Here is a 12097-nt window from a genome sequence, read left to right as displayed (position 1 = left end):
GCGCTGATGAGTCGCAGCTCGTTAATTACCCCGGCTGCGGCTTTAAGCGCGGCGGGCGTGCTGCCGGGAGGGCGGGCTGCCGGGGGCTGACCCGGCCGACACCGACACCGTCCCCGCCCCGGCTGGCAGCGGGCGCGGCTGTTTACAGGTCCGACGGTTGCCTTGGACTGCAAAAAAAAAAAAAAAAAAAAAAAAAAAGAAAAAGTAAGTGCCCCCCCGCCCCCAATTAGCAAGCTGCAAAGCCGGTGGGTGCCGGAGCCGGGGTCGGGACGGGGCTGGGCTCCGCGGGCAGCCCCGGTGGCGGAGCGCCTCCGGCGGCGGGAGGCACTGGGGCGTCCCGGGGGGGGGCGAGGGGCGGGATGCCTCCCCTGGGAGGGCATGGGAGCCCTCCGTGCCCTTGAGCCGCCCCCCAGCCCCGCTCCCGTCCCCATCCCCCCCGTGGGTGGCCCGCTCCTCTCACGCGTGTCCCGTGGAACTGAGTTTCTCAGCACTTCCCCCCCCCCCCCCCGCCGCGGTGGTGCTGTGTCTGGGATCCCCGGAGCCCTTTGCTCCTCCGCGCATCCCTAGGCCGAGGCCCGGGGACCCGGGTGGCAGAGGAGTCCTCCCCCAGCTCTGCGTGGCGGTGGCAGGCGGCAGGAGCTGAGCCGGGTGACAAAACCCGTTCCCTTCCCTCTTAGCCCCTCTCTGTCGCGACAAGGTACAGCCTCAAGCCGAAGGGGAGAGCTGCGAGTGAGGTCAGCTCCTCTAGCAGAGGGCTGCTCACTCCAGCATCCCATCCTGAGAGGTGAAGGGGCGGGGGGGGGTGCTGGAGCAGGCTGGTACCCTCGCCTGCCTTGTGTGGAGTATCTTGGGCTGGGGAGGGATGGAGAGAGGGAGGTTGTGGGGTTTCCCTCCCCAGGGCAGGTTTTCCTGGCTTGCAGGACTTAAACCTACTCACAGGCTTAGTGAGCCGGAAATTCCCTGTCGCTGCAAATGCAAGGAGAAGTGCCAAAGCAGAGGCTGAGAAGCAGTCGTCTTCCGCTGGCGAGGGGGGGTTGCTTGGCAATAGCTAGAAAAAGCCCTAAAGAAAGTTAAAGGAGGAAATCCAGCCACTTAAGCATTTTGTTCTTATAGGTTTTGACAGCTGATTGTTTTTTCTTTTCTTAATAGCTTAGTCTCTCAGAGCCTGCTTCTCACTCCACTCCCATCCCTCCGCTCTTTGGGAGCTGCACCAGTTTCATAGGTGATTAGAAAATGAACCGATCTGCCCTCTCCAGATTTATTGTTGTTAATATATTCTGGTTTCCCAGAGAGACGGCTGAGAAAGGAACACAGGGTGTTCACTCCTCTAAAGCACCAAAAATGTGAAGGAGAAACCCGGTGGTCTCCATGGTGGTGGACTGTGGGGCTGGGTGTCTCATGCGGGTTTCACCTGTGGGACTGACACCACTTTGGGACCTTCCCGAGACTTACTGCCCTGCTCTCGAGTGGGGGGGTTCCTGCAAAAATCCACTTTCTTTGAGGTTTTGGGGAGAAGCAGGCTGCATGTGTGTTGTGACACCCGCGGGTTGGTGTCACCCATGCCAGTGTTGGGTCTGGGCAGGGTGGTGGAGGTGTGGGGCAGCCCAGGGCTGCTGTGCCCCCGTGCACCGTGTCTCTGACAGCCCCTCTGGGGCAGACCTGGTTGCAGAGACAGGGATCTCATCTCTGTGTGGCTGGAAGCAGGAAATTGCCACAGCTGATGCTGGGCAAATTTCTGTCTCTTTAATTGAAAGGTTTTTAATGACAGAGGAGGAGAGAGCAGCGTGAGGCAGGTGTTCACTGGAAGTGCTCGTTACTGCAGACGTGGAGCCGGCTCTGCCACCCTCGTGTACCTGGAGTTACAGGGCCCAGCTGCTGCAGGGGACGGGATCAGTGGCTCGGGGGCCATGTCTCCTGTGGTTCTTCAGGCTTTGGGTGGCGGTGCTCCTTCCCAGGGATTTCCCTCTGCTCCTCTCCCCTGGGTGATATCCCAGGGGGTGGCAGGGGGCTGGGGCAAGCGAGAGGGTCCGAAGTACCCTGAGAAGTAGCAGCGAGGGTGGCAGTGGGCAGCCCTGGCTGCTGCCGGCTTGGAGCAGCCTGGTGGGCTGGAAAAGCAGTGTCAGAGACCTGGCTGCTAAATATAGACCCTGGACGTGATCAAAGAAGGCAGGGCCTCTGCATGCTCCTGCTTGCTCGCCTCCTCCCGTTTCCCCCCCCTTGAGCTTTGAATAGGAAAACCTCTCCTTCCTCTGCCTGTTTGGGCTGTGCCGGTGCAGGCAGCCCTTCTTATGCTGGAGATTTTGACCTGGAAGCAAAGGGGGACCTTTTTGGGCATGGTGAGCTCAAAGGGTGGCAGCAAGGAGGGTGCAGGGGAGCTGCGCATGCATGTGGCACGTCTGGGATGCTGGGGCAGCGCTGCGGTCTGTCAGCCTCAGCAGCCCTTGCTTGTTGGGGTTTTCTCCTTGGCTGCAGCTTTTTGAGAAAAAGAGTGCAAGTGCTGGGAGCCAGGAAGGTGTTTTTTGGGGCTCCTATCCCAAAAATGTACATTGATTGCCCTCTGCTTGCATTGCTCAGTGAAAGTGTTAGGACATTGTGGCCCCGGAGCACTTCTCAGAGCCCTGGGACTTGGCTAAGGGGAAGCTGAGGCATGTGGCAGTTGTGCGTCCTGAGCAGCTGCAAAGCCCCAGATAATGTCCATGTCCCATGTCCTGCTCCTGCTGTTGGCTACCACCAGGAGCCATGAGAGCTGGGAACTGTGTCCCTCCTCAGTGCCAGTCCTCTCCTGGAAGAGAGCCGAGCCGGCACTGGCCTGGGGGAGCTGATGTGTGCTTTTCCTTCCCCTCCAGGAGGATGTTTCAGTGTCTGGCAGCTCTGCTCAGGGCAAAGTTCATCTTGTTCAGCTTGGTGTGGGTCACTCAAGGAGATGGGTGCTGGATTGGGTGGGGAAAGGGGTATGGTCCTGGGGGATACTGAAGCGAATGTGTGTGTCGAGGAAGAGTTTAGTGCTCAGTTTTTCCTGTGGTAACCTGGGATCTTATCACCAAAACGTGTGTTTTGTTTCTAGAAAACCTTATTTTTCCTTAAAGTTGTATGAATGTAAAAATGTGCTCCCAGCCCTCCAAAAAACTTTACTTCTGGATGGAGAATAATTATTTTTTCATTAGTTTTTAGGGTATACTGAATCGCTCTTCTTCCACAGGTGTGCTGAACTATTGCCCTTTCCTTGCTGTCAATTGAGGCAATAGGTGCTAAGCTCATGCTCTGCTCCCAGGACATGTAGAAGTTTTCTCCTTTCTCACCCTGCTGGGCAGGAGTTTGCACCTGTAGTGGTCCTGCACCCTTGCCCCCGCCAGCTGGGCTTCGTGGGACACCCTGTTCTCTGGGACAACTCTGATGGTGTCTGTCTTTTGGGTTGTTTCTGCCTGTATTTTAGCTGTCTTATAGCAAGTATGTTGTCCCTGTGCAGGTGCCAGTTTGGAAGAGCTGCTTGCTACCACTTTCACTCAGCTTTCTTTTCCAATATGTGAAACCCCAGGGTGCTTAAGCAATCTGAGGAAATCAAAAAAGATGTGGCCGTTTTGGGGACTGGACCTGAACCGAGTCCGCTGTGACCTGCTCTTCACAGAAGCCATCAATCAAAGGATGCAGGTTCCCAACAGGCTGAAGGTAGCAGATAGCTTCAGCCCTGTGGATGAGGAGCCAGTGACAGAGGATGTCCCTCCTTCCTTTCGGATGCACATCCCTGATAGGATTTCTCTTGCAGGTAATGTCCTGGGTTGTCTTTTGGGGTGGCTGAAGGCTGGTTGGGTTCTACAACATCCTAGGGAGTAGGATCCCTTTATAAAGTCCCCAGGTTTGCTTTGCAAGAGGAGAGGACGGGGCAGATACTGTAGTCAGCTTTCTTCCGAAAGGTAGGACAGGACATTGGGGAGATGCTTGGGGAGAGGTGGGCAAAGGTGACCAACAGAAGGCAGGAGGTGTCTTAGTTCCAAAAGGTGAGGAGCAAAATGTGGAGGTATTTCCCTCTACATCTCTTACAGTTCCCTCTTGGCCTTTAGTAGGCTCCCTGCTTTGGCATGCAGAGACATATGTCCCTATCTCTTTGAAAAACAGCTCCGAAACTTCACTTTCCTGGAGCAGTGTGTCTGGTTGCCTTCCAGTCCATGCCTCTCCGGGCTGTCCCGCCACTCACAGCTGCGGGACATGTTTTTTGATGTACGTCTGGGACTAGACATGGGGTTGGCTCTCCTATATGGTTGGATCTCTCTTCTCTCCTGTCCTGAGGGCATTTGGGTTGGTTTAATTCTTCCCTCTCTCCTCTCTGTAGAAATATCAGATGCCAGTTTGAGGCCCATCCCACTGAACCAGCAGAGGAAGGTCCCCTCTGTCGTGGTGCACATGTCCCCGGACTCCTCTGCGCAGCCCACCCACCTCGGGGAGCTCCCTTTTCTGCACGTAGCCAGCAGATCAAGCTCCCAGAAACGCAAAAGATCGGTACTATATTGAGAGCAGATGGTGTTGCCTGTGGTGGGAAGGGGAGCAATCCCAGCACTGGGTTTCTCCAGAGGTCTGTTATCAGCCCAAGCCAGAATTCATCTTCCAGATTGCTACCTCCTCCTAGTAGTCCTAGGAGTGAGGGGGTGGGGGTGGTGGGATCTGTTTCTGTCCCATAACCAGTACACACCTGCGTGCTGGAACACCCATTCAGCCAGATGTCCTACTGCATTTTGTGAGCAGGAGATAGGCTGAGGTAGGTGCAGTCCCCCAACAACCTCCTTCTGCTACTTTTGAAGTCCCTTTTCAACTACTGTTTCTCCTGGATGAAGTACGTGATGGAGCTGTTTCATCATTGCAGCATAAAGGGTTCTGGTGTCAGAGTTGAAAGCAGATTTTTTTTTTTTAAAACTAATTCAAAGAGAGGCCCCTGACATGGGCAGGCAAAGGCTTGGTATGGCTGCTGGAGCTGCTGATCTGCCTTCTCAAGTGCTTTCACTTCCCTGAGATTCAAGAGCCATTCCCGAATGCATTAGGTTCAGGATTTTTTTATCTGAATAGAGATCAGATCAGCAGGGTCCTTGCTGGTGACCCTCACCCTGCTCCGACCATGTCTTCCCACCCACCCCAGCATCAGTTCACCAGGTTTGGGGCTCACGTAGCGCTCCCACCACTGAGGGCTTTCCCTTTGCTGACAGGCTTCTGGCACTGCAGACCATGCGTGGCAGCGGGCTGGGCTCACCCTGTGCAGGATCTCTGTGCTAACACAGTTGTGTTTGATGCCAACAGGGCCATCACAGCAGCAGGTCGCGGCGGGAGAAGACTCCAAGTGACTGTACCCAGCTGGCCTTGCGCAGCCCAGGCCAGCACCATGAGCGGTGAGCACAAACCCAGAGCCGTGCGGGGTGGATGGGGATCAGCATCCCCTGTTGTCTGTGCTGCTTTGATGCTCTCTGGTGTCGGTGCCCCGGGGTGGGGGGTATCCAGACTGGGGCAAGGCAATGCCTGGCAAGTCCTACTCTTGCACAAGAGGAACATGGCTTCTGGTGTCAGAGAGGTTTGTGCCAGGCAGTGTTGAAGGCAGCTGTGTTGGTCCCCAGGGTGATGAGCTCTCTGCTGAGATGCACATGGGAGAGCATGTCCCCTCTTGCAGCAGGCTGGGAGTGCTGTCGGTCCTTGCCTGGCTTGTCCCGGTCTCTCTGGCTCTGCCCATCTTCCCGTTGGTGCTTTGCAATGTGCTCCCCTGTTCCAGCACCAGCATGGCAGAGTGCTGGGGGCTATGGGCAGGTGACCACGGGCAAATGAGGCACCAGGGCTTAACTGAGTTTCTGAAAGGGTTGTTAAAACTTGTGGTGCTGTGCAGACAGGGTGGGCTAAGAGCACACTTGCTTTTCAGCTCTTTGAGTGTAGCCTATGAGCAGTATCATGGTGATAGTGATCCTCTGCTCATGGCCTGGGGCTCTGGAGTCTCTCCAGTGGAGAAGTCGTCTCTAACTTAATCCCGGAGCAGAGCCACCTTTCCCCCTAGAAGTCCAGGGTTGTCCTGGGTGGCAAGAGGTCTGCCTTCTGCAACCCCTGTGAGGGCAGCTGGTGAAGCTCTGGTTATCACAGGGCCATGGCTTGGCTTTGGAGGAGTCAGGCAACTGCCTCGGAGCCTGAGGGCTGCTGTAGGGGATTCTCCCACCTGGTGACGTGGGGGTCTGGGTGCCAGTGGCATTGCCCAGAGGTGCTTGGAGCTGCTGAAGGGATGAAGGGCACCGCCAAATGCCAGGCTGTGCCTGTGCTGTACGAGGCCAGAAAATAACAGGCGTGATTCTGTGTGCACCCCAGGCCGGACGCGTGCCCCCCGCCTGCGCGCAGTGCCCCACTCCCACTCCTCACAGAGACGGGCAGGATCTACTCCATGCAGAACATCTTCCAGACCATGTACCTCCTGGGCCAGGTGCTCTTCCACCGTGTCCAGGACTCTCGGCAAGACCCAGTGCCGTCCAGGTGACTTTGGCTCGTCTTGAGCCACCTCCCTGTCATTCTGCAAGGACTTGCCTTTGCCTTGCTAAGGCATGAGCCAGGCATGAGCTCTGTAAACCGCAGGCTGCAGGGCGTGGGAGCAGGATGGTCCTGCATATCTGCCCCAGACTCTCCTTCTCGCCTGTCCTGTCTGCCAGCTCTGGGTGCCTGGCCCGGGGACGCCTGGTGCAGCCAGCCTGGGTGCACCCTGCTAACCCAGCCCAGCTTGTGTCTCCTGCTTGGTGTAACACCGATCCCCCAGGCACCCCAAGTGATTGAACGCCGCCTGTGACATTGCTGGGATTACAGCTGCTCTTCACTGCTAAGCAAGTGCTAATTTTTCTGCATGCCTTAATAGCTTGATGGAGAGAAATGTGTGAAGGGAATCAAAATCCAGAACAGACGGCCTGACCCAGGTCCTGTCCCTGAGACACCCTCTTCTGCAGGCTCCCAGCACCCTTGGCTGTATCTTGGTCACTCTTAATTAACCTTTTTCCACGAACTGGCTGCACTGAGTTACTCATCCCATAGCCGATGCCCCTGGCCAGGGTGCAGTATGCCTGTGTACTCACTGGAATAGGTATGCAATGACCTCAATCTCTCTGGATGTGCTGGAGCAACTATCTCCACCACACTCTTATCTGTGTACGTACAGTAAATTTAATGTGTTCAAAGACATCATTGCAGCCTTAAGGTGTCCCCACTGCTCTAAGGCTGCTGAGCCCCCAGAGGAATGTCTAAATACTTCTAATTCTCCTTGAGCAAAGCCTCCAGGCAGAAAGGGAGGAGAGTGAGCATCCATCATCAGTGCCATCAGTGGCACATCCTGCCTTCCCTCCCCAGCTGGCGCGGAGGTGCAGGCAGCAGAGCTGGCTTCTGCCTGCGGATGATGCAGCGGATGATGCAAAGTGATGTCCCTGCTTTTAACCACAGTAGGCTGACTGTCTTCAAATGTCGCTTTTTTTTTTTTTTTTTTTTTTTTTTTTTTAAATGAAGTCTAGGCATGCCAACAGGTCTGATTAGTGGCTACGTAAGACCTTCTCCCTCCTCCCATCAGCAGTAGAGGAGGTTTAGGCCATGGTACCATGAGAGGTGGTAGCTTGCAGACTGCTGTAACACAGTGGGGTGAGTCCCAGGCCTCTCCCCAGGTCTTGATGTCTCTTTGAAGCCAGCCACCTTGAAACACCTCTTCTTGGTACTTTGCATCGCTTTAGATGCATACGGTATCTCTTCGATACAACAACTTTGTACCCTTATGCAACAATAAAAAAAAAAAAAAAAGACTGAGCTGACTTGTTTATCCTGAAATTTTAGTAAAGAGAAGTCTGGTCTTGGACAGAGACTGGAATATTTGCCTGACAGTGACCTCTTGAAGGGTATGAGTCATCAGAAGGTAATTTCTAGTCTCTACTCTGAAGGGTGTTCTGTATCAACTGGGATTTTTCAATCAAAAGCTGCAGGATGTGTCCTTTTTTAATGGCTCTGTGCTGTGAGAAATTGGATTTTCTTTCTGTTGTGACTTTCATTTTACACTGCAGCTACATTATGTGAAGGTATTATCTCACAAACATATTTTCAGAGATCCACTGAATCTCCTCTGCATGCTGTTATGGCTTGTCTTCAGCAAGATCAGCATCATGTTGCAAACAGGAATAAATACTGTCTCGTCCCCAGAGTCTCCGAAGGAGTGGTGTTAGACACTCATTAACCCATACGGTATCAGCAAGTGCCCATGCGAGTTATTGGTGTGCATAGGGGACTTTTGATTATAGCAGAACTGATGTAGAGCTAGTCTGTGATGATGGGAACAACAGACCGAACGTGGCAATTTTGATTTTTCTCAGTGTGGATCTACTTTTATTTTGTGGCTTTATTTTGTGGCTCAGTGCTGTGGGCCCTGCAGCAAGCCTGTGTCTCCAGGGGATGCCCTGGAGATCCACGGTCTGTATTGCCTCTGCCAGTACAGCAGCTAATCCCAGTGGTGGCCTCTTTCCTTCCACGGATGGAAGAAAGTGGTGCATGCTGGGGTTGCTTGTTTATGTTTCAAGTTGCAGGTAAAATGTGCTTTAAGAGCAAAAAGTGATACTTTTTTAGGTCTGGGGAGTTGGGGGAAGTGAGCTTGTGGTACCTGGAGATACTGGAGAGGAAGAAATCCTTGTCTCGGCAAACAGGACCCTTTTCTGCTGGCTGATGCACTTGCTCAGATAGTTCCCCCCCCCCGCCGTTGATGGCTGCTTCCCACCAGCAGGATCCTCACCTGCTGATGTAAATGAGATCATCCCTCCATTTCGGCATTGGCCCTGTGATACGTATTTACCTGACTGGCTCTAAAGATGTTTTATCCAACCCTTAACGAATTCCTCTGGCTACAAAGAATGGATGCTCGGTAAATATGTTTTCTCTCTTGGACCCCTAAAGAAATACAAGCATGCAGGTTCCCTGTTGTCTGTCATGGCATGTGCTGTATGTTTTGTTGTGATCACTATGGGGTGCGTGGTGGAGGGGTATAAATATGCATGGTGGGGGTTAGGAAGAGATGAGTACGTGCTGTGCAGGTGCTGTTTCCTCTCTCCTGATGCTGCATCCCGGCAGCACATCCTGGGCACGCACACGCTACCTGCATGGCTCGGCTCGCCGTGGCAGTGCCACGTGTGTGGGAAGGCAGTTGCACCTCTTGAGCAGTGTTTGTCTGTCTGCATCTCTGTTTTCCTTCCCCAGCTCCCAGGAGGCTGGCCTAGGCCCAGAGAGCGCCTTGGAGGAGGCTGGGGTGGCTGAGATGGCGGCAATGAGGAAGCAGGTGAGATGGGGGTGAAGGGCTGCAAATGTTTCCTGTGGAAGCCATGGGAGGGTGGGTGGAGGGGCTCCAGGGGTCTGTTGCTCAGTCCTGATGGGCTGGTGTTGCCAAGCTAGTCCTGGCTGATGCTGCGAATGGAGAAGCAGGGGAGGGCTTGTATGTCTGTTGACCCACCAAGCTCCTGCCCTGAGGGGCTGTAGGGCTACAGGAGACAGCCAGACCCCTCCATCTGCTGGCAGTAAACGGCTCAGATGCTCTTCTCGTGGGAAGGGCTTTTTCCTGAAGCATCTGCTCAGGAGCTGAGGTACTGCTGCTAATTCTCCCCCTTCAAAGACAGCTGCTGCTCTAGAAAAGGAAGACCTGAGGGAGAAGGCAGCTCCCATCCCTCCGTCGCTTGCTGTCCCACGCCTCTGGGCTGCAGCCAGTGTCCTGCACTTTGCTGCAGGGCTGACAGCGGCCCCGCTGCTTCCCTTGCAGTTGACGAAGATCTCGGGGAGGCTCCGCGTGCTGGAGGAGCAGTGCAACGCCTGGCGTCAGAAGGAGGCCCTGGTCTACTCCGTGCTGATCTCTGCCTGCCTCATCAACACGTGGCTCTGGCTGAGGAGATGATTTCCCATGCCCTGACCTCCCCTGCCCAACCCTGGCAGGGTGGGTGAGGGCAGGGAGAGGATCCTTGCTCGTGTACTTGGAAACAGTAAAACTACTACGTGTTTCTTCTTAACTTGACCTGCTTTTTGCACTTTAGGCCCTTGAGGATCTGTGTCCTTTAGGCCCCGATTACAATGAAGGTGCCGTCCCTCTCCCATGCTCTAGTATCAGAGGTGGGCGAGGGAGACGACGAAGCTGGACCTCGTGCCACAGCAGCTGGGGACGGGTGTGAGGGAGAGGTGGGGTACAAGGAGTATGGCCCAACACGTGCAGTCCCAGGGCTGGGCTGCGGCCACAAATGCTCTGTGTGCACTAGCAACCACCTTGTATGTTTGATGGGTCAGTGCTTGTGTGGGACAGTGCTGCTGTGAAGAGCCCAGGTCTCGTAAGAAATTGGTGGCTGACGTAGGAGGTGTCTGTCCTGTGCAAAGCAACGGGAGACCCACTGGCCCTTGGGCTGTCTGCCGGAGGAGATGCAAAACCAAGGCGTTGGGTGTTTGCGGACATGGGGTCCTGTTACAGTCTTGGACTGGTGGGCCCAGTCCCCTGACCATGTCCCAGCTTGGATAACTCAATTCTGACCCCATAAAAGTCCTCAGCCAACTGCTGCGGTCTGTTCCTCATCTTCCACCCCAAAAGCTTGTGTAGAGTGGTTGAGTGTTTTTTAAACTGCTGGTGGGTTTTCTTTTCTTCCTTGCGCAACTGCTCTTTGGTGGAGGTAGTACTGCTGGTTCTCCTGTGCCATAGCCCCTGCTCTAGGAGGTATGGAGCCAGAGGACCCAGGAGCTCCCATCCCTGCAGCCGCTGCTGTGCCACCATCTCCTCGGCTCCTGTCCTGCTGGAGGCATTTCAGCAGCGGGTTTGCAAATGTTCAGATCCAAAGTGATTGTAAGAGCGTTGCTGAGGTCTGGACTTATCCAGGAGCTTGGCTCTTTCCCAGAGAGATTTAAATGGGAAACCTCCTCATGGTGACTCTCTGGTTTATAAGACCTCGTACCAACAGTGATAGCACCAGACAGGCCATGGAAGATTGCCCATTTGGGCAGCAGTAGGTATTTGTTAGATTGCCAATGCCAGAGGGTAGGATTGCTCCCAGGTCTGCTGCCAAGCTGTAACTTCAGCGATGGTGCAAGAACACAGGTGAGGGGAATTCTTGGCCCAGGCCCAGATGCTCTTTAGCTAAAAACAAGCCCAGTTCAACAGCTTTGCTGTTTCTTTCCTTCTGTGGAGTTTAGTAACACTTGGATCTGAGGTGACTTTGAGATGCTTTTGGTGGTTCATCCAGCACATCTGCTGGAGTTGTGCTTGCAGGCTCAGGGGGCAATGTTTTGGCATGGCTTAACGGGACCTCTGTGTTCCACCTATAAGTAATTGTAGCTGGATCTGCAGGTCATCCAGGTGTCCCAATAGCTTATTTACAGACATCGATGCTTGGGTGTTTTCTGCCTGCAACTGCATCAAGCATCTGTGACTGTAAATCTGGCAGCTGGACGTTGACTAATAAATAACTGTCCCACAAGTAATTGCAGGTCTGAACCTGTGCCTGATAGCTGAGCTGAGGAGAGCACTAAGATTTATTGCAGATGAGAGCCAGGATGGTGTGGTGGGCTTGGCATGCCATGCTGTGCCATGGCAGCGTGTACGTAAGGGATGGGAGCACTGGTGCAGGGGTGGTTCCCATGGCTTGTGGCTCAGGGATGTGGTCAAGGTTACCAGGGGACCTTACACAACGGGCCTGTATAAGGAGGCTCCTGCTGTGTGACTCGTGCCAGGAAAGTAAGTAAATCGTTTGGCTGGTTTCTCTTCTCTGACAGGTGCAAACATGTTTTGGAGAAAGCTTATGGTTGGCTTTTTCTTAAGCTTTATTTTAGGGTAAGAAGGGCTGACCATTTGGGGGACACACCACCTTCAATGTGTGGATTGAAGATGTTTGGAGGAGAGGTGGTCAGACTGTATGTGTTCTCAAAGGCTAATTATTGGCAGGTTGTAGGGGATACAATATGACTTTTACGTGAGGCATAAATCCTAGTGTAAATCTGGAAACGATGACCCGTAAAATGCATATTTTAATAAACTCCGTGTGTTCTGGATGTGTTCTTCTGCCAACCATGGAGTCTGATCCTAGTATCCCAGTGGATGGGAACAGGTAAGATT

The 12097-nt window shown here is 53.9% G+C and overlaps 1 protein-coding gene across 3 annotated transcripts; it reads left to right on the top strand.

Moving 5' to 3' along the window:
• The first annotated feature begins 875 nt into the window (after positions 1–875).
• Positions 876–12033, top strand: FATE1 (fetal and adult testis expressed 1). Of its 3 annotated transcripts, none has more exons than XM_052813917.1 (7): positions 876–2336; positions 3536–3763; positions 4328–4494; positions 5284–5372; positions 6325–6486; positions 9220–9298; positions 9773–12033. In XM_052813917.1, exons 2-7 carry the CDS (start codon positions 3568–3570, stop codon positions 9902–9904), a joined length of 825 nt encoding a protein of 274 aa, XP_052669877.1. In that variant the 5' UTR covers positions 876–2336; positions 3536–3567; the 3' UTR covers positions 9905–12033. The 3 variants fall into 3 exon arrangements, with proteins under 3 accessions (XP_052669877.1, XP_052669876.1, XP_052669878.1); XM_052813916.1 differs by having other exon boundaries at positions 877–2336; positions 3467–3763; XM_052813918.1 differs by lacking the exon at positions 6325–6486 and having other exon boundaries at positions 880–2336; positions 3467–3763.
• The last annotated feature ends 64 nt before the right edge of the window (positions 12034–12097 follow it).

Source organism: Harpia harpyja, chromosome 18 (assembly GCF_026419915.1).
Source record: "Harpia harpyja isolate bHarHar1 chromosome 18, bHarHar1 primary haplotype, whole genome shotgun sequence".
NCBI lineage: Eukaryota > Metazoa > Chordata > Aves > Accipitriformes > Accipitridae > Harpia > Harpia harpyja.
The sequence above is the reverse complement of the archived record's forward strand: the minus strand, read 5'-3'. Positions and strand labels throughout refer to the sequence as shown.

What these genes read in the sequence shown, in the direction of transcription:
- FATE1 (XM_052813917.1), top strand. Translation starts at nt 3,568, where the DNA reads ATGTGGCCGTTTTGGGGACTGGACCTGAACCGAGTCCGCTGTGACCTG. An exon ending in CCCAGAAACGCAAAAGATCG is followed by an intron (nt 4,495 to 5,283) that starts GTACTATATTGA and finishes TGATGCCAACAG; the next exon opens with GGCCATCACAGCAGCAGGTC. An exon ending in CCAGGCCAGCACCATGAGCG is followed by an intron (nt 5,373 to 6,324) that starts GTGAGCACAAAC and finishes TGTGCACCCCAG; the next exon opens with GCCGGACGCGTGCCCCCCGC.